General features: G+C 41.5%; 1 protein-coding gene across 1 annotated transcript in view; it reads left to right on the top strand.

The window, feature by feature from the left end:
- The first annotated feature begins 2,521 nt into the window (after positions 1–2,521).
- Positions 2,522–26,928, top strand: part of emilin1a (elastin microfibril interfacer 1a) — a 35,051-nt gene continuing 10,644 nt past the window's right edge. The window contains exons 1-3 of the mRNA XM_061704819.1: positions 2,522–2,864; positions 20,079–20,195; positions 25,969–26,144. Coding sequence (XP_061560803.1) covers positions 2,755–2,864; positions 20,079–20,195; positions 25,969–26,144 — 403 coding nt within the window. The 5' untranslated portion in view covers positions 2,522–2,754. The remainder of the gene's footprint in view (positions 2,865–20,078; positions 20,196–25,968; positions 26,145–26,928) is intronic.

The raw sequence follows: 26,928 nt of genomic DNA on the forward strand, positions 1-26,928 counted from the left end.
GCGATTTTTTTGAATCAAAATGGCTGCCTCATCCTGGTACTTCAACTCAAAAATCCCTCTAGTGTATTCCAAAGACAGTTTGAGTGCCAAAGAAGAACAATTTGTAAAAGAAGCAACAAAATGAACTCTGAAGACAATAAGATGCATTTGTGTTAGTCCATCCCTCCATTTTTTTCCGCTTATTCACGGTCGGATCACGAGGGCAGCAGCTCAAGCAGGGAAGCCCAGAGTTCCCTCTCCCCACCCACATTGTCCAGCTCTTCCGGGGGGATCCCGGGCCGCTTCCATGCCAGCCAAGAGACGTAGTCTCTCCAGCCGGTCCCGGCTCGTCCAAGGGGCCTCCCCCCCAGTGGGACTTGTCCGGAACATCTCACCAGGGAGGCGTCCAGGGGGCATCCTAACCAGATGCCCGACCCACCTCATCTGGCTCCTCTCAATCCGGAGGAGCAGCGGCTCGACTCTGAGACCCTCCCGGATGACCAAGTTTCTCACTCTATCTTTAAGAGAGAACACCCTGCGGAGAAAACTCATTTCGGCCGCTTGTATCTGTAAGCTTGTTTTTTCAGTCACGACCCACAGCTGGTGACCATAGGTGAGGGTAGCAACTTAGTTCGACTAGTTAATTGAGAGCTTCCCCTTTCGGCTCAGCTCTTTCTTCACCATGTCTGACCAATACACAGTCTGCATTAGTGCAGATGCTGCACCAATCCACCTGTCGATCGCCTGCTCCATGCTTTCCTCACTCATGAACAAGACCCAGAGATAATTGAACTCCCCACGTGGGGCAGAATCTATTCCCTGTCCCCTGCCTCCCCCGGGATGTGGGCAAAGTTCTGCTGGAGGTGGCAGTTAAGCTCCTTCTGACAGGGGATTCTGCCAGACGGTCCCAACAGACCCTCACAATACGTTTGAGTCTGCCGGCATCTTCCCCACCATCAGCAGTAGTGCTCTCCAGCACCACTTCCAAGGACTCCAAAACAGGTGGGTACTCTCAACTGCTGTTTGGTGCATAGGCATAAACAACAGTCAGGACCCATCGCTACACCCGAAGGTGCAGGGCGTCTACCTTCGCATCTACCGGGGTAAACCCAAGTGTACAGGCAACGAGCCGAGGGGCAATAAGTATACCCACACCTGCTCGGTGCCTCTCATCGTGGGCAACTCCAGAGTGGAAGAGAATTCAACCCTTCTCAAGCTGTGTGTGGAGGTGAGCCCAACGATATCAAGTTGGAATTTCTCAACCTTGCACACCAGCTTGGGCTCCTTCCCTGCCAGAGAGGTGACATTCCACATCTTCAGAGCAGTCTAGTTTAATTGATGCAAGTGTGCAAAACTGAATCATTTAATCAGACATAATTTAGGTATAATACCAATGCAGTGGTTTGATGGCCACAGCTTTGTGCTACCCATCGTCACAAGATGAGATGATATATCAGTTCATCGTGCAGCATTTAGCGTTTAGCATTTATGGCTGCAAACAGAACTGAAAGGTCTGCAGCTTGTTCAAGGTCGAAATGATTGAATGAAACACTGTCGTCAATTGACTTTTATTGCTTCCGTAAAAGAATAATAATAAAAAAAAAATTATATATCATTACACACACACACACACACACAGTATTGTCTCACACAGTCTGGCTGTTAAACATTTTATTTATACATTTTACTCATGCCAGAGTAGCATCTGCTCCATTTGCACACTGATTGAGGAGTATCTGTAACATTTGCACAACCAACATTGTCCCAGATGATCGCACTACTCGTCACTTTAAACCGCATACACTCCTTGAAGTCTCGGCGCCCTTTGCACAATGGTCATTGCACCGGACTATTGCAATATTAGTGATTCGAACTGCTCTAAGTGCTAGAGGACTCTGCATCTTTTTGCACAATTGTTTTTTGTCAATGTCTTGATGTCCCCAAAGTGTTCTGTAAATTGACTGTCTGTTGTACTAGAGCGGCTCCAACTACCGGAGACAAATTCCTTGTGTGTTTTGGACATACTTGGCAAATAAAGATGATTCTGATTCTGATTCTGATTCTGATTACCCAATATATGTATCTTTACCAATATCAATATACTACAATGTATAGACAAATAGTCTATGAACTGAAAAATTAAAAAATTAAAAAATTAAAAAATTAAAAAATTAAAAAATTAAAAAATTAAAAAAATAAAAAATTAAAAAATTAAAAAATTAAAAAAATTAAAAAATTAAAAAAAAAAAACATTAAAACATTAAAAAATATTTTTTAAAAAACGATCAATGAACTATACACAAATATATTGCATATAAACTTGAAATAAAAGTTTGAGGAGCATGCTAGGAGCTGGTGGGCTTAAACAAATATAGTAATAGTTTGTGCTGCTCGTATTTGTCTTTAACATAAACCAGAGAGAGAGAGAGAGAGAGAGAGAGAGAGACAGAGAGAGAGAGAGAGAGGGGGGGGGGGAGAGAGGGAGAGCGAGAGAGAGAGAGAAATGACGCATGAAAGTTTCCTCCAGTTTCCCGGCGCCCGAGGAGCAGAGTTACCAACACTGCTACAGTTCCATCTATTGAGCAGCAGTTAAAAGTTAAAATGGACTTGACTGTCCTCAGAGGAGCTTCTCATCTTATGTCGCCATCGCTACTCAGCTGCCGATAACGGCAGATAGTTTCTTTTTTCTTCTTTTTTTTTGTATTGTTGGTTTGTCCTTCTTGGATTAACTTTACAACGAGGGACGACTGACAGGCAGCTACATCGGACTCAAGGATGGAGACGTTGTTTTACCTGCTCGCCTTCGCCTTGGCCCGGCTGTCTTGGGGTCTCGGATACGCGGAGCCCGCCGTCCATAGTGGCCAGAGGGCGGCTAGCAGACACAGGTAGGACCACACACAAGCTGTTTGTACTTCAGAGCGATTGATGGCGCATGTGGCCCCCAAGGTTCAAGTTTCTCCATAGAGGCTTGAATGACTTATTTAGCCATACCCTATAATAATAATAATAATAATAATAATAATAATAATGATGATGATGATGATATAATAATAATAACAATACATTTGTGATTGATACTGTCAGAAAAAAATATGAATTAAACAATACGGTTGGCAGTAATGTACTGTATCTGACATGGGACAAATTATTATGTCCCTCTCGTGGAGCTAAATCAGTGTTTCCCAATGTTGATCGAGACAAGGCACATATTTTCCCTTTCGAAAATGCTCACAGCACACCACCAAGCAAAAATGTCTCAAAAATGATGTATGCTGAAACAATGATCTCATCTCAGTTTACTCACAAATGTATTTAGTGTGAAATGTGTGCCTTTTTAGTTGAACAGAGGTATTTTGTTGTATGAATGTCAACAGGTGGAGCCTCAGGTTAATTGTTCGTACCGTCTACCATCTTGTGGAAGAGCATTTAATTGTTTTGCCTGTCACTATATGTTACAGGCTTACATGGGTGAACAAGGAAACACTATTTGTAGTAAATAAATAATAATCTTCAGAACAATTAAGTAAAACTGGCTAATTTTCCATGGCACACCCACCGATCTCTCGTTGCACACGAACATCCATCCATCCATTCATTTTCTGAGCCGCTTATCTTCACAAGGGTCGCGGGAGTGCTGGAGGCTATCCCAGCTATTTTCTGGTACTGGTTGCCAGCCAATCGCTAGGCACACATAAACAAACAACCATTCACACTCACATTCACACCTATGGGGAATTTAGAGTCTTCAATTAACCTACCATACGTGTTTTTTGGTATGTGGGAGGAAAACGGAGTGCCCGGAGAAAACCCACGCAGGCACAGGGAGAACATGCAAACTCCACACAGGCGGGGCCGGGGATTGATCTCCGGTCCTCAGAAATGTGAGGCAGACGCTGTAACCAGTCATCTACTGTGCCGCCTACACACAAACAGATCCTATTAAACTGAAATGATTATGTAGTTTCCAGTCTATTGTAGCACTGCAGTACATACATACAACCCCAATTCCAATGAAGTTGGGACATTGTCCATCCATCCATCCATTTTCTGAACCCTGAACTGGTTGCCAGCCAATCGCAGGGCACATCGAACCTTTCACCCTGAACTGGTTGCCAGCCAATCGCAGGGCACATCGGAACAAACAACCATTCGCACTCACAGTCATGCCTACGGGCAATTTAGAGTCTCCAATTCATGCATGTTTTTGGGATGTGGGAGGAAACCGGAGTGCCCGGAGAAAACCCACGCAGGCACGGGGAGAACATGCAAACTCCACACAGGCGGGGCCGGCGATTGAACCCGGGTCCTCAGAACTGTGAGGCTGATGCTCTAACCAGTCGGCCACCGTGCTGCGTTGGGACATTGTATTAAACATAAATAAAAACAGAATACAATGATTTGGAAATCATGTTTGACCGATATTTAATTGAATACACTACAAAGACAAGATATTTAATGTTCAAACTGAGAAACTTTATTGTTTTTAGCAAATAATTATTAACTTAGAATTTTATGGCTGCCACACGTTCCAAAAAAGCTGGGACAGGGTCATGTTTACCATTGTGTTTATCACCTTTTCTTTTAACAACATTCAAAAAACATTTGGGAACTGAGGACACTAATTGTTGAAGCTTTGTAGGTGGAATTCTTTCCCATTCTTGCTTGATGTACAGCTTCAGCTGTTCAACAGTCCGGGGTCTCCGTTGTCGTATTTTACGCTTCACGATGCGCCACACATTTTCAATGGGAGACAGATCTGGACTACACGCAGGCCAGTCTAGTACCAGCACTCTTTTACTACAAAGCCACGCTGTTGTAACACGTGCAGAAGGTGGTTGGCATTGTCTTGCTGAAATAAGCAGGGGCGTCCATGAAAATGACATTGCTTGGATGGCAGCATATGTTTCTCCAAAACCTGTATGTACCTTTCATCATTAATGGTGCCTTCACAGATGTGTAAGTTACCCATGCCATTGGCACTAACACAGCCCCATACCATCACAGATGCTGGCTTTTGAAATTTGCATCCATAACAGTCCGGATGGTTTTTTTCCTCTTTGGCCCGGAGGACACGACGTCCACAATTTCCAAAAACAATTTGAAATGTGGACTCATCGGACCACAGAACACTTTTCCACTTTTCATCAGTCCATCTTAGATGAGCTCGGGCCCAGAGAAGCCGACGGCGTTTCTGGGTATTGTTGATAAATGGGTTTTGCTTTGCATAGTAGAGTTTTAAGTTGCACTTACGGATGTAGTGCCGAACTGTATTTACTGACATTAGTTTTCTGAAGTGTTCCTGAGCCTACGTGGTGATATCCTTCACACGTTGATGTCGGTTTTTGATGCAGTGATCGAAGGTCACGGGCATTCAATGTTAGTTTTTGGCCTTGCTGCTTACATGCAGTGATTTCTCCAGATTCTCTGAACCTTTTGATGATATTATGGACCGTAGATGATGAAATCCCTAAATTCATTGCAATTGTACGTTGAGGAACATTGTCCTTAAACTGTTCGACTGTTTTCTCACGTACTTGTTCACAAAGAGGTGAACCTCGCCCCATCTTTGCTTGTGAATGACTGAGCAATTCAGGGAAGCTCCTTTTATACCCAATCATGACACCCACCTGTTCACCTGTGGGATGTTCCAAACAGGTGTTTGATGAGCATTCCTCAACTTTTTCAGTCTTTTTTGCCACCTGTCCCAGCTTTTTTGGAACGTGTTGCAGACATAAAATTCTAAGTTAATGATTATTTGCTAAAAACAATAAAGTTGATCAGTTTGTACATGAAATATCTTGTCTTTGTATTCAATTAAATATAGGTTGAACATGATTTGCAAATCATTTTATTGTTTTTATTTATGTTTAACACAACGTCCCACCTTCATTGGAATTGGGGTTGTACATACATACATACATAATACAGTATGTATACTCTATGTAATGAGCTCTGGTGGGGAATCACACAAATAAATACTTAAGTGTAAAGTCATTTTTTATCGTAATAGACTAATTACACCCACTTACATAACTCTAATAAATTGATAAAAATATTATTTATAATAGAGTGATGGCACAAACTACCTACCATCTGTTGGAAAATTCCGGGTGCTTGTTTGCTTTCAAACACAGCTTGTAGTAAACATTGGTGGCGTCGCGCCATTGCAGTTTCATCTACGATCCCAGCGTGCTCATACTGGTCGTTGGAGACTTCAATCTTGCTCCTCTCTCTCATCTACTAACAGCTTCACATGACGTGTAACAAGATGGAATAAAACTCTGCACTTCCTATATAATAAATGCCAATGTAAATGGAGCTCTTGTATGTTTTAATTCAAAAATAATATTTTATTTAGTTATTTATGATTGTATTCATATTTTAATTCATGTCTTTTATGTTTTATGTAAAGCAGTTTGTTAGAGCTGCGGTTGTTCTGAGAGGGCTCTAGAAATAAAGTTATTGAGCTATTGGTATTAAAATGAGTTCATAGTCTTGAAACGAGTTCATAGCCTTAAAACCCACCAAAGCAGGCATTGAAGAAAGAAATATGGCATCAATGCTTAATTCTCAGGAAATATCATCCATTCATCCATCCATCTTTCCATCCGTTTTGAATGCTGCTTATCCTGTTCAGTACTATGGGCAAGCTGGAGTCTAACCCTGCTGACTTAAGGTGAAAGGCAGGACTGATCACTATATCACTCATTCACAGAGCTGACAAATACAATTCACACCATCCATCCACTTTCTATACTGCTTCCTGTTGATATCATCTTCAATTAACCTAACATGCATGTTTTTTGACTGAGTACCAAGAGTGAATCCAGGGCAGGGAGAATATACCAACTCCACAAAGAAACTCCTTGGTGAAATTCAAACCTGGATCCCCTGTGGTACAAAATGCCAACTTGCTGATTCATTTTTAGTTACCCTAATGCTCAGGGGAGTCAGTGTGAATGTGAGAGTGAATGGTTGTCTTTCTTTTTGTGTACCATGCGAATGACGGGCGACCAGTCCAGGTTGTAGTCCGCCTTTCGAAGTCAGCTGGGAAAGTCTTCAGCTCTCTGTGACCCTGGACAGGATAAGTGGAATAGAAAATGGCTGGATAATACACAGCGGTGCATGATCCAGGGGACCCAGTGGAGACATTTTATAGGGGTCATATCACTGAAATGGGCAACTGCCTCACAGTTCTGGAGACCGGGGTTCAAATTCCAGCCCTGCCTGTGTGGAGTTTGCATGTTCTCCCCGTGCCTGGGTGGGTTGTCTCCGGGCACTCCGGTTTCTTCCCACATCCCAAAAACATACGTGGTAGGTTGATTGGAGACTCTAAATTTCCCGCAGGTGTGAATGTGAGTGCGAATGGTTTCTATGTGCCCTGCGATTGGCTGGTGACCGGTTCAGGGTGTACCCCTCCTCCCGCCCGAAGATAGCTGGGATAGGCTCCAGCATGCCCGCGACCCTTGTGAGAACCAGCTCAAAAAATGGATGGATGGATGTATCTTTTTTTCCCTCTAAATTAGCCATCACTATGGCTCCCAAGAAAGTGAAAGTGCAAGTGACTGTGCTTTTCGGAAGCTCTGGAAAGTGTCGCGGGTTTTGTGGCATCCGGTGAGCTTTCGCTGGCAGCGCTGGGCACATGTCATGGCTGGGGGAGTCATTCTATTTGCATTCATTTATAATGGGAAAATTTTGGGTTCACAAACATTCCAGTTCACGAACAGTCTTGAAACAATATATGGTATGTTTTTGAACTGAGGTATTTCTAACAGTGCGGCTCAGTGTTTATCTCAACAATTTATTTTTTAATTCCATGGAAGTACAGTGAAACCCTTGATAAAATGGACCCTGATTTAACGGATATCGGATAAAACAGACTGAACAATGTATCCAAGCATAGTTTCCGTTTGTCACTTAAAATGCCGTTGATAAACTCTGTCACTTCCAGAATTGGCCGCTGTTGTTTACTGGCATTGTGGGACAATGCAGGCAGTGAATGGGACTGATGTATTTCCTGGTCACAGATATACAATATGACTAGATCCAATTCCAAAAGACGTGCCTCCCGTGGCTACGTGGCGACCATGTTGAATGTAGGGCATTGACGTGGCGGCCATGTGATGAGGGTTCTAGCTATTGTCTACAATACATAGAGTGCCATGCAGAGAGAGAGCGGCATTGCTGCGCTGTTAACTCTGAGGAATACAAAACATTGAGTCTGGAACATGTTGTTTTTGGTACAGTAATGTTTTTTTTTTTTTTTTTTTTTTGCCACGCCGTTCGTCTTTGGCATTGGATTTGGAACTAGGAAGCACACTAATTTATTTACAATAACTTTGTACTGTATGCTGCGTTTTAGGCCACAAAAAACAACAACTACAAAACAATAATGTTGTACTGTACAGTAATATGGGTGCATTTGGCCTTATTAGTCCGATCTATCGATGTTCCACTGTAATTACAATTTTGCAGTGGCTATGGAATGTAGTTAGGCTCACACATATATGTTTTTTTGTTTTGCTGTTGAAGCCAAATAGTAATTGAGTTTAAGGTTCGGTGTGAGGACGGGAAGTCTTGGGACTGACCTGCGCACGTAGTGTGTGTGTATGTTAATGAATGAATGGCTTAATTTAACAGAGGCAGTAAAGGATTATACCGTCGCACAAGTATATTCATGTGTGCGCATTTGGTAATAAAACGTATACATTCACCACAACAAAATGACAGTTTACAGCATTACATGTGGTCTACAGCTGTGTTCATGCTTACCATATGTTTGCACTTAGTGTGTCTATATGTGTGTGTCTGTACAAGCAAAGCATCAGGAGGTTGAGCTCCCGCAATATTAGCTTCTATTAGGTTTCTCTCGCCACATCATAGGAGTCAGCTGCTGCTGTTTTAACTTACTCAGTGATGCTACATGGTTGGTTGGCCTCCTTCCACAATAGCAAAATGTGTTTTTCAGGTGACTTGGAGACTCAAATCTTCCTGTAGTGAATATGAGTGCTTGTCTTTAGCTATACAGTAAGCATTGAGGAATGATGATATGAAAGGGTGAATGAAATATTTGTGAAATCATTGGGCAAAAAATGTTTTGCCCAATGTGACATGCACAGTATCTAATTTTTACATGTCAATGTGAACAGTACAATTCAGATTTTTTAATATCCGACCCAGGCCTCTTTCCTATGTGGATAAGAATCAGATATGTATCCAATGCGAGTGCAGTTAGGACGCTTACGTCGCGCTTATCCGACGAAAACTGTCATCAAAAGGCGACAAATGTCGCAATGGTTTGACAAAACAGATACACCACAAAAGCAACGGTGGACAAAGGAGCAGAAAACAATCATTGGCGAAAAGAGGATGCTTTAGAATTGATAAAGAGAAAATGTTGGCTCTGGTTTGACAAAATCCTTGAAATTGTTAAACATTTGACCTACACGAGGGCCCATATTTATTTACATTAATACGGCGCCTCGTGTCTGTGTGCACGCGAATGCGATGTCCTTTTTTGTGCAAATGCGTGTGACGTCACGGACTCGCTCCATCCACCGTATCATTCACATTTGTTTTGTAAGGTGAACGACGACATAAAAATATTGCATTAAACAAAAAAATCAGAATTGGGCATCACATGCAAAGTGAACATAACCTAAGATTACACTGCCAGTCCTAATGCTTAACTCAGATTTTCATTTTTTTGAGTCGTTGTTCAGTTTGTGTCAGTGGGTTTCAATGACATTTTTCACATAATAAAACAGTAAGTAAGTAGTAGGACACATAGCTGGAATTCATAAAAAGTACAAAACCAATTTCCATTGTAGAAGAGTCCACCACCCAAAATCATAATAGCGCTGCTGGCCTGTTCGTCATCCTCCATGAACCTGCTAACTAACAAACAGAGGGACAAACTACACAGAAAATATATGCTATAATTGTTGTGCCCCCCCCCCCCCCACACACACACACACACACACTTATGTTAATAGTTGGTCTGCGTTGTACTGATTGATATTCTCGTTTGATATGATGACTATAGCATTGCTAAAACAAATCTAGTGATGGCATAAGAGTCATACACACTTCTATTGTACTGTATCTCATGCAGCAGAATAATATCCACTGAGTATTCTGGAACATTTTGGCGCATACAATGAGGAAAACAAAAAGCAATATTTAAAGTGTCTGCGGCTGGAGTACACAAGTCTGTGTTTTTCCCATTTTGTGTAGGGACACCTATGGACATTGAGTTTATTTAATCAATCCGACATGCATTTGTTTGGAACGTGACAGGAAACCGCAGCACCCATAGAAAAACGCTGTGCTGCCTTCTTCACAATCAAGACAAAAAAAATACAAAAGAATTGTTGTGAAATGCCCAATAGTAATTTTGTGATTGTAAATAAACTTGCATTGGAGTCACTTTGTGATAAATTGGGCAGACTGAAGTCCCAATGCAAACTATCTAACGTGTATCATATTTAGGAAGAAAATCCGATCTGGAAAAGATCAGATTTCTGCAGTTTGTGTTCACACTCCCAAGAAAATGCAACCGCAAAATAGAGACGAAGAGATGAGCAAAGCATAGATAAACATTTGGTCTTAGTGAGTCAGAATACAGAAGTCCAAGTAGAACCCGAGGATATGATAGGACCAAAAGAAAAATGTTGGGAAAATATTTATTAGAAGACAGACAGGCATGACCGGAGACGCTGAAAAATTTTGTAAAATAAAAGAAAGGTCACATAGTAACAGAAAAGACTAGTCAGCCCCATCTTAGTGAAACCAGTAGGCCATGAGGGGTCTGCATGGCTGAGTCACTATGAACAAAATACACCACATGTACACAAAGATGAGAGAAAAGAATGCAATGCAGGTTGACCCACTGACATCTGTTTGAACTCAAATGATTTGTTTTGACAGATGTGTGTAGTAGGCTGTAAGTGCTAACGGTACTTGAATAAAGTGAAGATGTCCAGCAGGCGTCTGACAGGACATCTTCTTGTCAGTGCCACAGTGATGAGGTGTGCGGGTGGAGCTGCGCGATTGTTGGAATCCAGCTGTAAGAAGCCTGCTGTTCTGTTTTTGGTTCACGGACACTCACGCAAAGTAAAACGTTAGCGCACCACCAGAGGCCAGTAATTTGTAACAAGGATCCATATAGGTTTTCATGCTGATCAACTATACACTAAACAGACGTACTATATATTATAATGATACAAAGAGAGGAAACAGATGAGAATAAAGAGAGGGTGCATATTTCAGAGGCTGTTGACTGTCCTCATGCGTTTCGGTAACACAAAGACTCTCCATGCTTAGTATTTCAGCCACAATTACATACTGTATGAAATTCTAAGTATATTTAAGTATCATTGTAAAACAAAATATTTATATATTTGCTAATATATATACTGTATTGGTACAGCTTGTTGGCAGCTAATTGTTTATCTTTTTGTGTCCTGGGATTGGGTCACAGGGAAACGTGTTTAATCTCAAACCGAGTTGAATCACTGAACATAGTGGGCGACACACCGCATTGTTTGCCCGATGAGCTCTCATCTTTAAAAAGTAAAAACTTCGATACCAGTTCAACATCAAAAAGTGCCAGCACAGAGCTATTGAATATACTGTACCTATTACACAACTGGAGGTTGTCACACATTTAACAGACGTTCTTTTTCCTTTGGCTTGTAGCCTCTTGACTAGGGCTATAGGAAGAATCTATTTGCTGGTCAAATACATTTACGAAATCTAATTTTAAAAAGAATATTAGGCTTCACGCGATCAGGATTTTTGGGGCCGATCACCGATCAGCGAGTTTAAAAAAACGATAACCGATCACCGAACCGATCACAAGATGGAGTAATGTGTCTATTTAAATGACTTGTTCATTTACTGTATATACTTGTGTACTTAATTATATTTACAATAAATAATGTATCTTTGTTCATCTATTTACGCCAGTGAGGCATAGTGACAGACAGAACAAATGAATGGCCTTCTATTAGATGGCAGGAAGTACATACAGTAATTCATCTATCCACTTTTTGTTTGTTGGTGTGCTGTGAGATTTTCCAATTGTAAAATAGGCGCCCTGGCTCCATAAAGGTTGTAAATCACTGCTCTTGTCAGATCATGTATTCTAATGAGTCAGGTCAAACCAACATTATAACATGACATAAATAATGGGTGCTAACTTACTCTAATTAAATTACTTTATTGTAATTAAATTACTTCACACACACCAAAACTTGAGAGCATGATTTGACAGAACGCCTGCATGTTCGCTTACAACCGTTAGCGCTAGCACTAGCTTAATAGGCTAAATAACGTTCTGTTGCCTGCTTGCGAGCGGTATCGTATTAAAATTACATGAATGTACCTCAACCAAGCTTTTAACGAACATCCTCTCCCAAGCACCGGTGACCAGCAACACACGTTTTTCCCCATTTTGCTCTTAGAAACATTATTGTTGTCGTCGCCATGGTAACAAGTGTATCCAGTCGCGTTTGAGTTGTTGAAACCCAGTGATCGTAAAAAACGGGATGCGGTGGTATCGGAATACAAGATTTTATTGCAGTAGTAGTGCAATCGTGAAAGAACAAATTTGTCTTGTAGTCTGATCCAGGCATTACGCCGACATGTTTAAAAATATAACTTTATTGGTCGTCAGATATTTACAGTACTGCGTCAAAAGATGTACTGTACATGACGGCGACGTGGCGTAACTGTCTTTTGCGGAGCAGATCGGCGAATTATGACATTAAAGCCGATCAGCCGATCGGCTTAAAATGCTAATTATCAGTTGAGACCGATCAGGCCGATCAGATCAGTTTTAAGTCTAAAGAATATCAAATTAAAAATGTTCGCGTTCGATTGGAAGCGAATGAACTCATGTATCTTATCCTGACAGGGGCTGGAATGAATGAAGTCATCCGGCCACGTCCTTGTTTACTCCCAGCGCGTTTTGACTTACTGCACATGTGCAGGTGTACAGTGCCCACTGTAAACCCTAATGTATAATATGTAACATATCATGGAGCCGTCTCCGCTGAGACAAGAATCTGCGCAGAACGAAGCGTCCCATGAGGAGAAGCTGCATGAATGTTCATGGCAGACTGCGACTGCGGCAGATGAATTGGATAAAGTCATGCAAGAGTCATTCTACACATTGTGGCAAATGATTGACGAGCGGTACCGCTAGCTAGCAGCGAAGCTAACTAGCTGGTAGTAGATAAGCTTTTGCAAGGCAGTGTGGAGCACGCATTTTTCGGCACCGAGACCTGTTTAAACAGACCTTGGCCACGACGAGGGATCATAATTAAATTAAGCCATTTAAAACTAACAAGAAGCATTTTGGCAACTGCTTTTTACAGATAGTTATCAAATATTCAAATTGGATTTGTCATTTGTTGGAGTATTATTTTGGATTAATACATGGAGTAGGAGATCGAATTGATTCAATCATCGCTCGCCAAAGACAGTACAAATACGGATTGGAATTTTAGGGGGCGAGTCCGAGCACGAGTATTTACGCCACCTGACCTTCTCACCGAAAAATGCTTCATGTGTTCTGATGTATATGGTCCATTGCCTATCGATGCCAGAATGTTTTGGCAAAGAAGTACTTTTGTCGAAATGAAGCGTTCTTGGCATCGATATGCCACCAGATGGCGCCAAATCAAAAATGAGCAGATCTCCACTGTACTTTTAAACTGTAGCAAGCTTTTTGACAACTAGGGTTGGTTTGCCTCAATTTTGCTTGAATCCGTCTCGTATCCCTGAACAACAGGTGTAACCATTAGTCGCAACCCTTGTGTTACTGTTAGATAAGACTTTAGCAGCCATCTAAAATCAGCCATTTTTATCCATAATACTGTAGCTGCAGCATGACAGTGTTTGTGTGGGTCGATCTATTTTGCATGTCTTGCTGCAAATGTCAACATATAAGCAACTCCTCTGGCAAATATTATTCTGCTCATTTTTACATTAGCATTAAAACAGGACTTTAGAACATTCAGCGAGAGCTTTTTCCATCCCTTCGTAAACAATAATTAATTCTTTGTTACTTTACATTATTAAATTTGGCAATGCACTGAGTTGGGCGATGTACTTATTTGTGACATACTTCATGGGAATGTGCGCTAGCCAGTCTCTTGAAAATGTGCAATTGACTGGCAGTCAGTCCAGGATGTACCCCGCCTCTTGTCCGAAGTTAGCTTTGACAGGCTCCATTTACCGTCATGAGCACAAGTGGTATTGAAAATGGTTTACAAGTAAGCCACATACAGTATGCACTCATCTGGCACTTCATTAAGCACACCTACACGCGCTAATGGTATCCAAAATATTAGAAACACACTTTTTGTATTGTGCAGTACAGTTATACACCACTATAAAGTATGTTTAAAGCTGAAGTTTTGATACAGCTATTAAATTCCAGGTGTACATATTAATTTTCCCTGTAAGTTGTAAAATGTACATCTATACCATTCTAGGCATCAGTGCCTTGGTCTCTAAATCTTAACTTACAAATACCACAGTGCAATGTTGTGTGCTATTTTACTGACTAGTACAAGCGGGGCAGCATACCAGGAGGCACCGAAATGTTACCAGGCAATTTGAGTGTAATAGGATTTTCCTGTTCTTGTCCAAACCTTGGAAAGTATCCAAATACAGTTTGATCGTTTGATTTTCTGCTAATTAGGTCAGTTGACAAATCTCCTTTCTAGTGAAAATGTGGGAAAAGGATCCATTCCAGCCCCAGCGATTGTAAATGAATTAGCATAGCTCCCAGCACTCCCTGCATTTTGGGCCTTATCATTTGGCTTACCTTTATATTGCGTGAATGTGGATCACTTCCGTGTGAATGTTAGGGTTTACCAGACTGCAATATGTTGTCAAACATTTATGTTAGGGTTTTTCCATAAATGGTTAAGTTAAAGCAGTCCCACTCAACCGCCCACAAATGTCTCAATCCTGACATGTGTGGACAATGCGAAAGCAAATGGCAGTATCGTGGATCATCTCTGTATATCTTAGTGACCGCCAGGCTAAACAATCAAAGAGAAGTTTACACAGTCATGCTGTCCCTACATTTTGGAAGCGGTCCAAACAAAGAATGGTGTGTGTGTGCGCGCGCGCGTGTGTGTGTGTGTGCTCGTTTAAAACCACAGTGAAGAGGTTGGAAGAATGTGTATTCTGCCATTATCGTCGCCCGCATGCAATCGCTCAAGCAGGAGTGAGTGCACTCAAGTGTATAGTTCTGTGTGTACAGGGATATATACCATTACGACACTGGGGGGATGCTTGACCCCGGGAGGGGGTGGGGGGGTGGGGGTCATAGTTCAAACACAGAGACACACCGCTTCTCAAGGAACTCATTGAAGTTGCTTTCAGTGCTTTCCCTTGAAGGCAAATGAAAGGACTCACAACAAAAGGGACCGCTTAGTGATTTCTTTCGGTATTAAGCCTCATTCCCACATCTTTTCCATTTCATTTATGCTCCCACTTGCCCTGTGCCACTGTTGTCACTAAACATTCGAGCTTTACCCACAATTCTCCATGCAACAGGGTTCCAACAGAGAGACTGGTATGTGTGGGTTGAGAAGTCAGACTCTGACTGTGCCATGGTGTGCTCAGCCACAGTGCTTGGCTGCAGTTTAACAAGGAGGTGGATTTTATGGATGCTCAGACAGGTGCAATTGCTCGACACATGCTGAGTTATAGCCTTGTGAATACAAGTAAGATGTCCGTCTGAGGGACATTTCACAGATCAATGTCTACGTGAGTGTTCATTGAGCTGTTTGAATGCATAGGAGAGAAGACGTGTTTTAATGCATTATTGTGGGTTGTTTTATGTGTTGACACATTTGTTATGATACATGGTATCACATATATGTACGTGTTAAAAAAAAAAAAACAGTCCTGCAGTGTAAATCCAACCTTTGTGCTCATTCTTGGCCAAAACGCATGGCCTCCAAATATGTTTTGTTCATTTAACCCCTTGTTTTATAGAGCAATTTGCATTTAGTATTTTTAGATGACCCATTGTATGTTTAAAACGCAACGCAAATGGGTAGTATTAGCCCCTTTCCCACTACATGGTAGTTACTCGCCTCGTGACTTACTCGCTTATTGATACACATCCAGAGGCAAAATCAGGTAATACAAGATGCTACAAGTAGTAGTAGCTGCTCAGTTGGAGTTCCAAAGGTGCTGTACCCTGTACAGTAGGGTGGCGTCAACCTGACATACAGTAGGCTACCAACTAAACTTACAGTACGATTTAGGATATGCAGGCAGTGGTCTTACAGCACTCATCCTTTTATTGTTCACAAAGGATATTTTTGAATTGTCTTTTGATTTCCCAGGATTCACTCCATAGAGGAAGTTACTCAAGGGAAAACTGTAGAAAAGCTATAATGTCTGAATGACCCTTACATTTTCAGAGTAGAGGAGTTGCCTCTGATTAGTCTTTAAAGATAAGACTCTCTTTCACAGTACTGTGCAAAGGTCTTATATTTGTTATTTTAGAAATTCTATAAAGGCCTTATACTGTATAACTACAGTGGAGTGCAGTCCTCCCCTAAGGCTGAAATCATAACAAATGGGAAAATAATTATGGAGTGCTGTGTTTCTGTTCGTTTGGTTGTTAGAAGGCTATTTTCTGGTTCATGGAGGATGACTAACAGAAGCGTGATTTCATCATGATTATGGAGGGTGGACTGTTCCATTGGTGCCATATTGACTGATAACAAATAAAGACATCCCTGTATCTGAGCTCTTATGCAAATCCTCACCAAAATTGAACGTTGTCTTCCTTAGAGCATGCACCATCCCCCGACAAAGTTTTGTGGAAATTTGTAATTCTGCTAGGAGAGTCTGTCCTTTTATTTGTGGTTCATTTTGTGATTCAAAATTACTGCTACGAGAAAGGTCATTAAAAAAACAAAGCTACAGGTTGTCTAAAACTTTTGCACAGTAGACAGCAGTGTACTTGTAAACAAATATGTGCAGAATGTACACTATTTGTGGGCAATCATTTCCTGTGTGGCTGAGGCAATAAGGGAAACAGGGCGATTAGTGGCTGAATATGCCATTCACGGGCGAACACATGCACATAAGCACACACAAACACCAAAATCCAGCATCCCCATAGAGTAGTGGAAGCGCAGAAACGCTACGAAAGGAACATAATAGACTGGATTTTATCTTTGGATATATCAATATTTCATGCAATATTAGAATTTAGGTAGTACCAACAAATGTTGGTGGTCAGTGCTCCTGATGGTGTTTAGGCTAGCAGGGAAAGCCTTGCTGGTCCTGACTGCTCACCACTGTTTTAAGATTCTGTCGGGGACTTTCATCGGAGCGATTTCTTTCCAGCTTTTTGCATTAACGTTGTTTTTCTGTATTACTGTATGGAATGCTTGACCTCACTCTGCTAAGAGGGAAAATAAGGCCAAATCTGTCACCAACAGCAACATGCACACAGGCAGGAGTGCATGTAAACAAAGTTACTGTGCTTTCTTTCTAGCAGAGGCGGTACGCTAAATGCTCAGACACACATACAGACACACTAATTTAAAGTCATCATCGTCTTACAAAGATAAATGCTCCTCTTGTGAATTCGGCGCCGATAAAGGGCCATGATGGAAAGATGGAAAAATCCACGTCAGGGAAAAGAGTGCTCCTGCAGACGCTACAAAGACGGAAGAAATTGTGTTTGTATCTGCTAAATGAGAAAACAAAGATGATTATTCGTATGAAAAGCAGTGTCTGTTCTCCATCAAATGGGATGACAGTGTGAACATGATGCTTATCTTCTGCCTTTGAGCCTGAGTCAGTAATACGGGATAATAGATTTCTAGAGGCGACTCACTGAATCACAATGACCAAAACACAGTGAAACTACAGAGGGACCAGACAGAGCACTCTAGATTTATGGAAGCTGTCTTATTTTAGATGGTCCCCATTCCATTCATCTGTGTTCCATTTCAACTCCTGATGGAGAAATTTCCACTCTAAGAAAGTCCAAAACGCACAAAGTGGAACCAACCACAGAACATGAGAACAAAGTTGAGCGGCAGCTGTGTTTGTGGTGGCTGACAAAAGCTGATTATTCCAGAAGCAAGGTGGCAAACTGCTGGCTCAATACATCATAGAGTACCACCACAGAATGTGAAATTAAAATGTAATACAACTACAGAGAATACCAAGTGACAGGCAAGTGGATTACAGTGAAAAGTGGCAAATCTTCTGAACTTGAATAGTTTCTGAGTCTAACAGTATATATAATCTCCCAGTAATCTGAAAATGACCCAGACAGCCCTACGAACTCGTTTCAACTCTGTACAGCACATTCTTATTGCTGGTGGTGTCATTTATTCGCGCATCGACACAATGATATTCAGTACAGGAGTTATATCAAAAATTCGGCTTTTAAAGAGACAATAATGATGAATGTTGAATCTGTGTTAATTTAACAAGATTGAGATATTTTTATTAGGGCCCCACCGATATGAATTTTTTTTAGGCTGTTGCCAATTCCAGAATAAAATTCCGATAAGTGATTAATCAGCCAAATTAAAACATAATGTATATTGATATATATATATATATATATATATATATATATATACTCACACAGACTCTAAATTGCCCGTAGGTGTGAATGTGAGTGCGAATGGTTGTTTGTTTGTATGTGCCCTGCGATTGGCTGGCAACCAGTTCAGGGTGTACCCCGCCTCCTGCCCGATGACAGCTGGGATAGGCTCCAGTGCGCCCGCGACCCTAGTGAGGAGAAACGGCTCAGAAAATGGATGGATGGATATACACATATATATATATATATATATATATATATATATATATATATATATATATATATATATATTCATTTATAATTGTGGAATTGTAATGCACAAACTGTTTCATTCTTTACACTCTATTTTAATTATTGTAGTTATTATTGTATGTTTTTATGAAGTACAATATTCTAAAATGCTATTTTCCCAATTAAAAAGACGTGACAAAACCTGTGAGTAAATTTCACAAAAGGGCCGAAGCCCGGATTTGAACCCTTATTTTAATACCCTTAATAGTCTCGCCACGCTGCACTATTTGCATATCTGTTGTCGACCAATACTGGCCACTCATACCAGAGTAGCATCTGCGCCATTTGCACACTGATTTAGGAGTATCTGCAACATTTGCACAATCAATATTGTCCCAGATTATCGCACGACTCGCTTGAAGTCTCGGCTCCCTTTGCACAATGGTCATTGCACCGGACTATTGCTATATTAGTCATTCGAACTGCTCTAAGTGCTAGAGGACTCTGCATCTTTTTGCACAATTGTCCAAAAAAAAAAAAAAAAAACATTTGTTCCGGCATTACCAGATAACTAGCAACCTTTTATTGCTCAGTGTTTACTCACTGTTTTTGTCAATGTCTTTATGTCTCCAAAGTGTTCTCTGTCAATTGACTGTCTGTTGTCGTACGAGAGTGACTCCAATTACAAACAAATTCCTTGTGTGTTTTTTGGACATACTTGGCAAATAAAGATGATTCTGATTCTTATTATAATACCGCGAGAACACCGTGCTGCCAAAACACTTTTTTATTTTTAACATTCCTGTGCTATGGCCAAGTGTCCCAATACATTTGTCCATATTACATAACCAGAAAGCAGAGTATAAACCCAGATTGTAGCGCTAAGAATTTAATAGTGTTCTTTCCAATCCAATATCATCTGATAATAATATATGAAATATATAAAAATATGCTAAACCTTATGAAATCGACCATTACTTCTTTGCGTGTGTGTGTGTTTGCTGGAGAAGGCATACAATGGTATCCATTGTTGAATTAGCAAAGTTTTCTTGATCTGATCTGACATTTTCACTGGTGCCCCTCTTGAATGTACAAAATAATAAGCATGGCTTGAGATTTGATCTCAAATGTTTCGTTTTTCAGGGAAACAAAGACTAGCCTTGTCAGCAGACCTGACTGTGTGTTTATGGTAAATAGGGCCACTCATCATTTGTCATTTCCTTCAGCCTGTGTGTTTTTGTGTGTGGTATCATAGGAACTGGTGTGCATATGTGGTGACCCGCACTGTTAGCTGTGTGATGGAGGATGGCGTGGAGACATATATCAAACCAGACTACCAACGCTGTACCTGGGGCCAGTGTCCTCGAGTGGCGTGAGTATCTATTACTCATGTACTGTACACACACACACACACACACACACACACACGTTTGACCTCTGAGGTCAAACATGGAATCAATTACGGGATGCCAATTTTTCTCATAGGAATTAATGGAAATAGAATTAATCTTTTCCAGGGCCAAAACAGTTGCCACCATTTAAACCTTTGTTAACTGTACTTGCATTTTTTTTAAAGTAGGATTTGAAGAAAGCAAGTAAGAAACAACTGATGATTTTCTTTTAGGATAAATCAACTTAAAAAAAAGAAAGTTACCTTATGCCACGTAATATATATTGCATTTTCGTCTCTGAACATCCAGTGTTTAAGCTTGTACTTTTTTTTAGAATAAATGTTGCAAGAAAGTCCCACAAACCTGGAAAAACAAAACAAAACACATGTTCACCGTTAATGTGTGCTAAAGTGAGGTCTTGTTAGGTTCATTTAGGTACTTCACGATGACAGCGATACAATGTGTGGCAAAAAAAAAAAAAAAAAAAAAAAAGCCCCAAAAAGCCAAGGAAAAAAGCAGAACACACACCAAGTGAAGCCTGATGATGGGTCTCTTGTGACGCCATGCATGAACTCAAAATTTGTGGTACTTTAGAGCAGGAGTGTCAAACACACTGTAGTTCAGGGTGCACTTACAGCCTAATTTGATGTCAAATGGTCCAGACTATTAAAAACAGCATATCATTAACAATAATTTGATGTTTTTCCCTTTGTTTAAATGCAAAATAATACTAGTACAATGGGGAAAATGTTCATATTTAATGAACTATCCTTTTACAAAACATTAGGAGCAGCCTAAGATTAACAAAAAAAAAATGAGCCATTATCTTCTGTTCATCATCTACATGTGTGCATTATACCAAAACTGATCACAAAAATGTATATTAAGGCACAAAACTTAAAGTCACAGGTATTTTGGACCTGAAAAATATTGTATTAAAATTAAATCAAGCTATCCAGATCTAGGAATTATTTAAAACTCAATTTTCTACATTTAAAATTGAAAACCTAAATGGACTGCCGAACTGTATCTACAAACTGAAGTGAGAACCTATTTAAATGCTTAAGGAAGAAAATGATCACCTGCACAGTGAATGTACTCCTTTTATACATACATAAAAAAATACATTTTATGGCATTGCTGAACATTAAGATTCAACCAAACCTTACTCTCTTGGAGTGAAACTATTGATTTAACATTAAATTGGATGTTTAACTATTACCACAGCAAGGAATCATTTCGCAGAACTGTAGTCTTTAGAATGCAAAGAGTGTCTGAAGCTAAATTTAGTCTGGAGTACTTTATTTTTGCTCAATGTACATGAAAAGCCGAACTGTGAACGAAGTGCTCTAAGACAAACTGCTGAGGGTGTTATTGCGGAGTTCCATGTTGGGAGCCAGATGCGACATTTCTCGCGTCTTCAGAGGGTTCAGCGCAGCAATCACATCCACTGTTTTGAGTCAGTTCCTAGCTCAGGAGACTACAGTGCACTCTCCATTTCACCCTCAAGAGAGCATGTCTGTTCCATGAATCGGAGCAACAAAAAAAAAAAAAAAAAAAAAAAAAAAAATGAAAAGGGAAATAGATCATCTACCATACAGTAGCCTAACTGATTGTAGGTCAAAACAGCATCAGTCGCGGAAAGAACCACTCAATTGGTAGGCTCTGCTCATTTACAAATTAGTATGCTAGCCTTTAGGCTAGAGCTACCGTGACAAAAGTTGAGGCATTTCATTTATTTATTTATTTATCTTAAATTAATGAGACATCCATCCATTTTCTACCACTTATCTGAGGTCAGGTCGCAGGGGCAGTAGCTTTAGCAGGGACGCCCAGACATCCCTCACCCCAGCCACTTCCTCCAGCTCTTCCGGGGGGATCCTGAGGCGTTGCCAGGCCAGCCGAAAGACGTAGTCTCTCCAGCATGTCCTGGGAACACCTCACCAGGGAGGCGTCCGGGAGGCATCCGAATCAGATGCCCCAGCCACCTCACCTGGCTCCTCTTGATGTGGAGGAGCAGTGGCTCTACTTTGAGATCCTCCCGGATGACAGAGCTTCTCACGCTGCAGGGGAAACTCATTTCGGCCACTTGTATCCAGGATCTTGTTCTTTCGGTCACGACCGACAACTCGTGACCATCGGTGAGGGTAGGAACTTAGATCGACCGGTAAATCGAGAGCTTCACCTTTCGGCTTAGCTCCTTCGTTACCACAACGAACCGATACAAAGTTCGCATCACTGCGGACGCTGCACCGATCCGACTGTCGCTCTCCCGTTCCATTCTTCCCTCACTTGTGAACAAGACCCCAAGATACTTGAACTGCTGGAGAGGGCCCGCCACCCTTTTCCGACTGAGGAACACGGTGGTCTCAGATTTGGAGGTGCTGATTCTCATCCCAGCCGCTTCACACTTGGCTGCGAACCGCTCCAGTGAGAGTTGGCGATCACGGCTTGACGAAGCCAATAGAACCACATCATCTGCAAAAACCAGAGATGCAATACTGAGGCCACCAAACCGGACCCCTTCTACGCCTCAGCTGCGCCTTGAAATTCTGTCCATAAAAGTTATGAACAGAATCGCTAACAAAGGGCAGCCTTGGCGGCGTCCAAGCCTCACCGGAAATTAATTAGACAGTCCCTCAATAATCATATTAACTGTGTCGGAATTTACACCACATCTGTTTTTGAATCAACTTACCTGTTAAAATGGGAATTACAGCTGGCATTGGTCCCCCTGTCACAGCAGTTTACCTCATATAGCATCTTCTGTACTACGGACAATTTACACTACAGGGGTAGAGAAGGCGATCAAATCAAGAGACATATTCACTTGTGAATATGAGACTTCCCGTACCACCCCACAAGGAGACATTTATTCAGGCCATTTATCATGTTTTCTCAATTGGTTTCTCGATCAAATGACACGGAAGGGTTTGTTGTCTCGTGATTCCATCGTGAAATGGTTCAACTTTTGCCACCTGGAATAAGGTGTGATGTCATGGCGAATTGCCTTATGTTATAACCACCTTTTATGTTTTTGTTTTTTTTCACTTTCAAATGATTCCTGCAGGCCAGCCAGATTGACCAATTTTGGCCCACGGGGCGTATATTTGAAACTACTGCTTTGGAGGCAAAATCTTCCTGAAAATTTCAATTTGGGCGTTGCACTGTGCACACTCCAAACAAATATCTTGCTCCTCATTAACTTCCTGGCTTTTATTGCATTGGCTTGTATTCATTCTGTCTGTTGGCACCATCTCACCTCTTCCTGTCTGAGGATACTCCTTTCACTCAGTGCTGTTTTATTTTCTAGCCATCTTTCAGGAGAATCTGGTCAGAGGTGCTCACTTGTGGTTATCCTGGTGTGTTGCCAGAATGTCGCTATGTGCATGCTCACACCGCAAGGGTTTGAGTTCAGTGATGAAGTGCTGAATTCAAAACCACACATGCTGTTGACACATGTGTTGACCAGGGAATATCCGGTGATCTGAAGTGAGGAACAAATTGACTGTAGATTGGAGGGATTTGATGATTTTCTCTAAATACAGACAGTGAGAAAACATTCACCAAGCTCTCTTGATGTTTTTGCACTGTTGAAGTAATAACCATGTTGTTGTGGACCTTGGCTTCGCCCCTTGATACTTGTGCCTGCCTGAATCATCTGCTTAAACCTTGACTATGACAAGAATGGAGCAGACAAGAGGTCCAGCCATTGCCATCTAGTCTAGAGCACTGGAAAACAATCTCAATCTAGCTCTCCTGTCCTTTTCTTTTTATAATTGTTCTTCCGCCTGCCACCTCTCTTAACTCTTTTTATATTTCCTCTGAGAGCATGTTGAATCCCTTTTTCTCACGCTCCCAGTGCAGCGAGCTGGAAGATGAAGATCTTTTCCATGGCGTAGCAAAGGCTGTGCATATGATACTTTGAGTGCCGCCTGTGAAGAGGCTTAAAAAGGGAGCAACCTGCTAAACAATTACAGTCGACGCTCGTTAATGTGCCCGAGTCGCTGCCATAAACCTTTATTGTGACTTCTGTCCAATGCTGGCCTCATTATTGCCTGGTTATTGAGACGTGTATGGCCCTCAATCACAAGTCTGAATGACACATTAATGAGCAGGAGAACTGGCCAAGATAAGCCTTCTACTTTCTCCTACCAGCAAGACATTGACTTTTAGTAGTGGCTAAATATAGTGTATTTCTTGGAGAATGAAACAGGACTAGCAGGCAATGTTTACAACTCTAATCTCTGAACAGTTCCACCTGTCATCTGATGTGTATATAGAGAGAACACATCACTCTTGTACTGTTCTGTGCCAAAAAACCTTGCGTATTTTTATTATTCCCCCTGATTTAACCATGTTTAACAGCAGTCATCGCTCAACTTATTTAAACACAATACACAATGTGTGGCTCGTACAGGTGGAGTGAGCTGTTATTAGCCTCAATCCAAACACTTATCGGTTCTCCTATTATGAACAAGAAAATTAAAGGCGAGCGAGCGGTTAAGTGTTCCAAGTGATGTCATCACGTTAAATGTCCAAATGGATTGCTGATGTTATCCCCTTAAGCGCCCGGTCACTCTGATGCTATTGCTAATCCAATGCCGGTCACAGCATTGCATTTGGGTATTTCTATAGTATGATGTGATGTATTAACCAGTTAGTATTCAATTAATTCCAGCAATTCGTGTTTCCATTGCATGGTACTTGCTCGACACGGTCAAACTGAACTGATGCTTCTCTTTGTGGGAAAACCAGGTACTACCAGGTACTGCGTGGTACTATTTCTAATAACTGGTCAGCAGGGTATCGAAGCCGATTCCATATGGTTGAGATGAAACACTGCTGTCACTCATGTTTGAGCAGATTCCTCCTTGCATTATTGTAACATTTGAGAATACAAATTACAAATGACAAACACACACTCATGCTAACATTAGCTTACCCTATTGCTATGACTTAGCTTTGGATGGTCCAGGACTGTAAGTCTCCACTTTTTGTCGCTGGTTGCCCAAAGTCTCCTCTAAAATAACAGACTCTTGTTTTCCTGTTTTTTGGTGGTGATGTTTTCAGTTACCCACAGTACTATTTTGAAGGCCAGTAGAAAAAGTGTCATTAAAGGGGTTATGGGCAACTAACGACATTCATGCATTTGGCAAAACAGTTCGAACAGCTTGTCACTTCCTTCCGGCTTGGGTAAATGGCAGAGCCCTGCAAGCAGGAGACCTGAACAAAGCGCCCGTAGGAACTTTCGATGTTGACAATGTCTTTGTTTTACACGAGATGTCTTCAAGAACTACCAAAGATGAAAATATCCGATGTTTAGGGTTCATTGAGGTTTATATCATACAATATTTGTATAAATAAATTGTATGTTTAACTTTTGTCCAAAGACACCAGCCAAAACGAAAACACAATTTTCAGGTTCAAGCCATCATGACACCAACCAGTAGGTATGCTAGTTATCACAGCATATGCAGGAAGTCAACTAAACTGTTTTCCAGGTTTGGTCATGTGACTTTCTGCATGTAGCAGATTGCCATAGTATCTTGGAGGATCATTCTATTTGCAGCTAACATTTTGGTGAGCTCCAGAATGGTGTGCACTTAAATCACACTGGCAACAATATTTATGAGCGTACACATGGAATTTTTAGAATTGCAATATGTTGTAAAAATATAAAGAATATGGCATTATTGTTTGACATTATTGTTGTTCATGGATCATGAGTTACAGTAATACCTCAATGCTCAGGTACCGGACATACAGGAGGCCGAGGTACAAGGTGGCTTACAAGATGGTGACAGAAATGGAGTGGAGATGTTGCCATGGATACTCAGGGGAGGACTGTCACGATGGGCCAGTCAACGCAGGGCGACCCAGTGTCACACAGGCAGGCTCCACGCAAGGCGGCGGACAGAGTGGAAATGGTAATTAGCGGCATGATGTCAAGCTCATGTACAATTTAATCGCAGTCGGTCAAAAATCTCAAGAACTTTCATATTGACAATTTTCAGCAATTTTTTTTGAGGATCCTGCTTGTCCTCACTAGGGTCGCGGGCGTGCTGGAGCCTAATCAGGGTATACCCTGCCTTTTGAGTGAAAGGCAAGGTATACCCAGAACTGGTCGCCAGCCAATTACAGGCCACATATGAACAAACAACCATTCGCACTCACATTCACACTTATATACATATATATATGATATTAAGTCAATGATGGTGTAGTGGTACACTCGTCTGACTTTGGTGCAGGCAGCGTGGGTTGTTTCCACTCAGTGATGGTGTGAATGGGAGTGCGAATGGTTGTCCGTGTCTATATGTGCCCTGCGACTGACTCTATATATATATAGAGAGAGAGAGAGAGAGAGAGAGAGAGAGACAGAGACAGAGACAGAGACAGAGACAGAGACAGAGACAGAGACAGAGACAGAGACAGAGAGAGAGAGAGAGAGAGAGAGAGAGAGAGAGAGAGAGAGAGAGAGAGAGAGAGAGAGAGAGAGAGAGAGAGAGAGAGAGAGAGAGAGAGAGAGAGAGAGAGAGAGAGAGAGAGAGAGAGAGAGAGAGGCCGGCACAGTGGACGACTGGTTAGAGTGTCAGCCTCACAGTTCTGAGGACCCGGGTTCAATCCCCGGCCCCGCCTGAGGACCCGGGTTCAATCCCCGGCCCCGCCTATGTGGAGTTTGCATGTTCTCCCCGTGCCTGCGCGGGTTTT

Source organism: Phycodurus eques, chromosome 18, assembly GCF_024500275.1.
Source record: "Phycodurus eques isolate BA_2022a chromosome 18, UOR_Pequ_1.1, whole genome shotgun sequence".
Classification (NCBI taxonomy): Eukaryota; Metazoa; Chordata; class Actinopteri; order Syngnathiformes; family Syngnathidae; genus Phycodurus; species Phycodurus eques.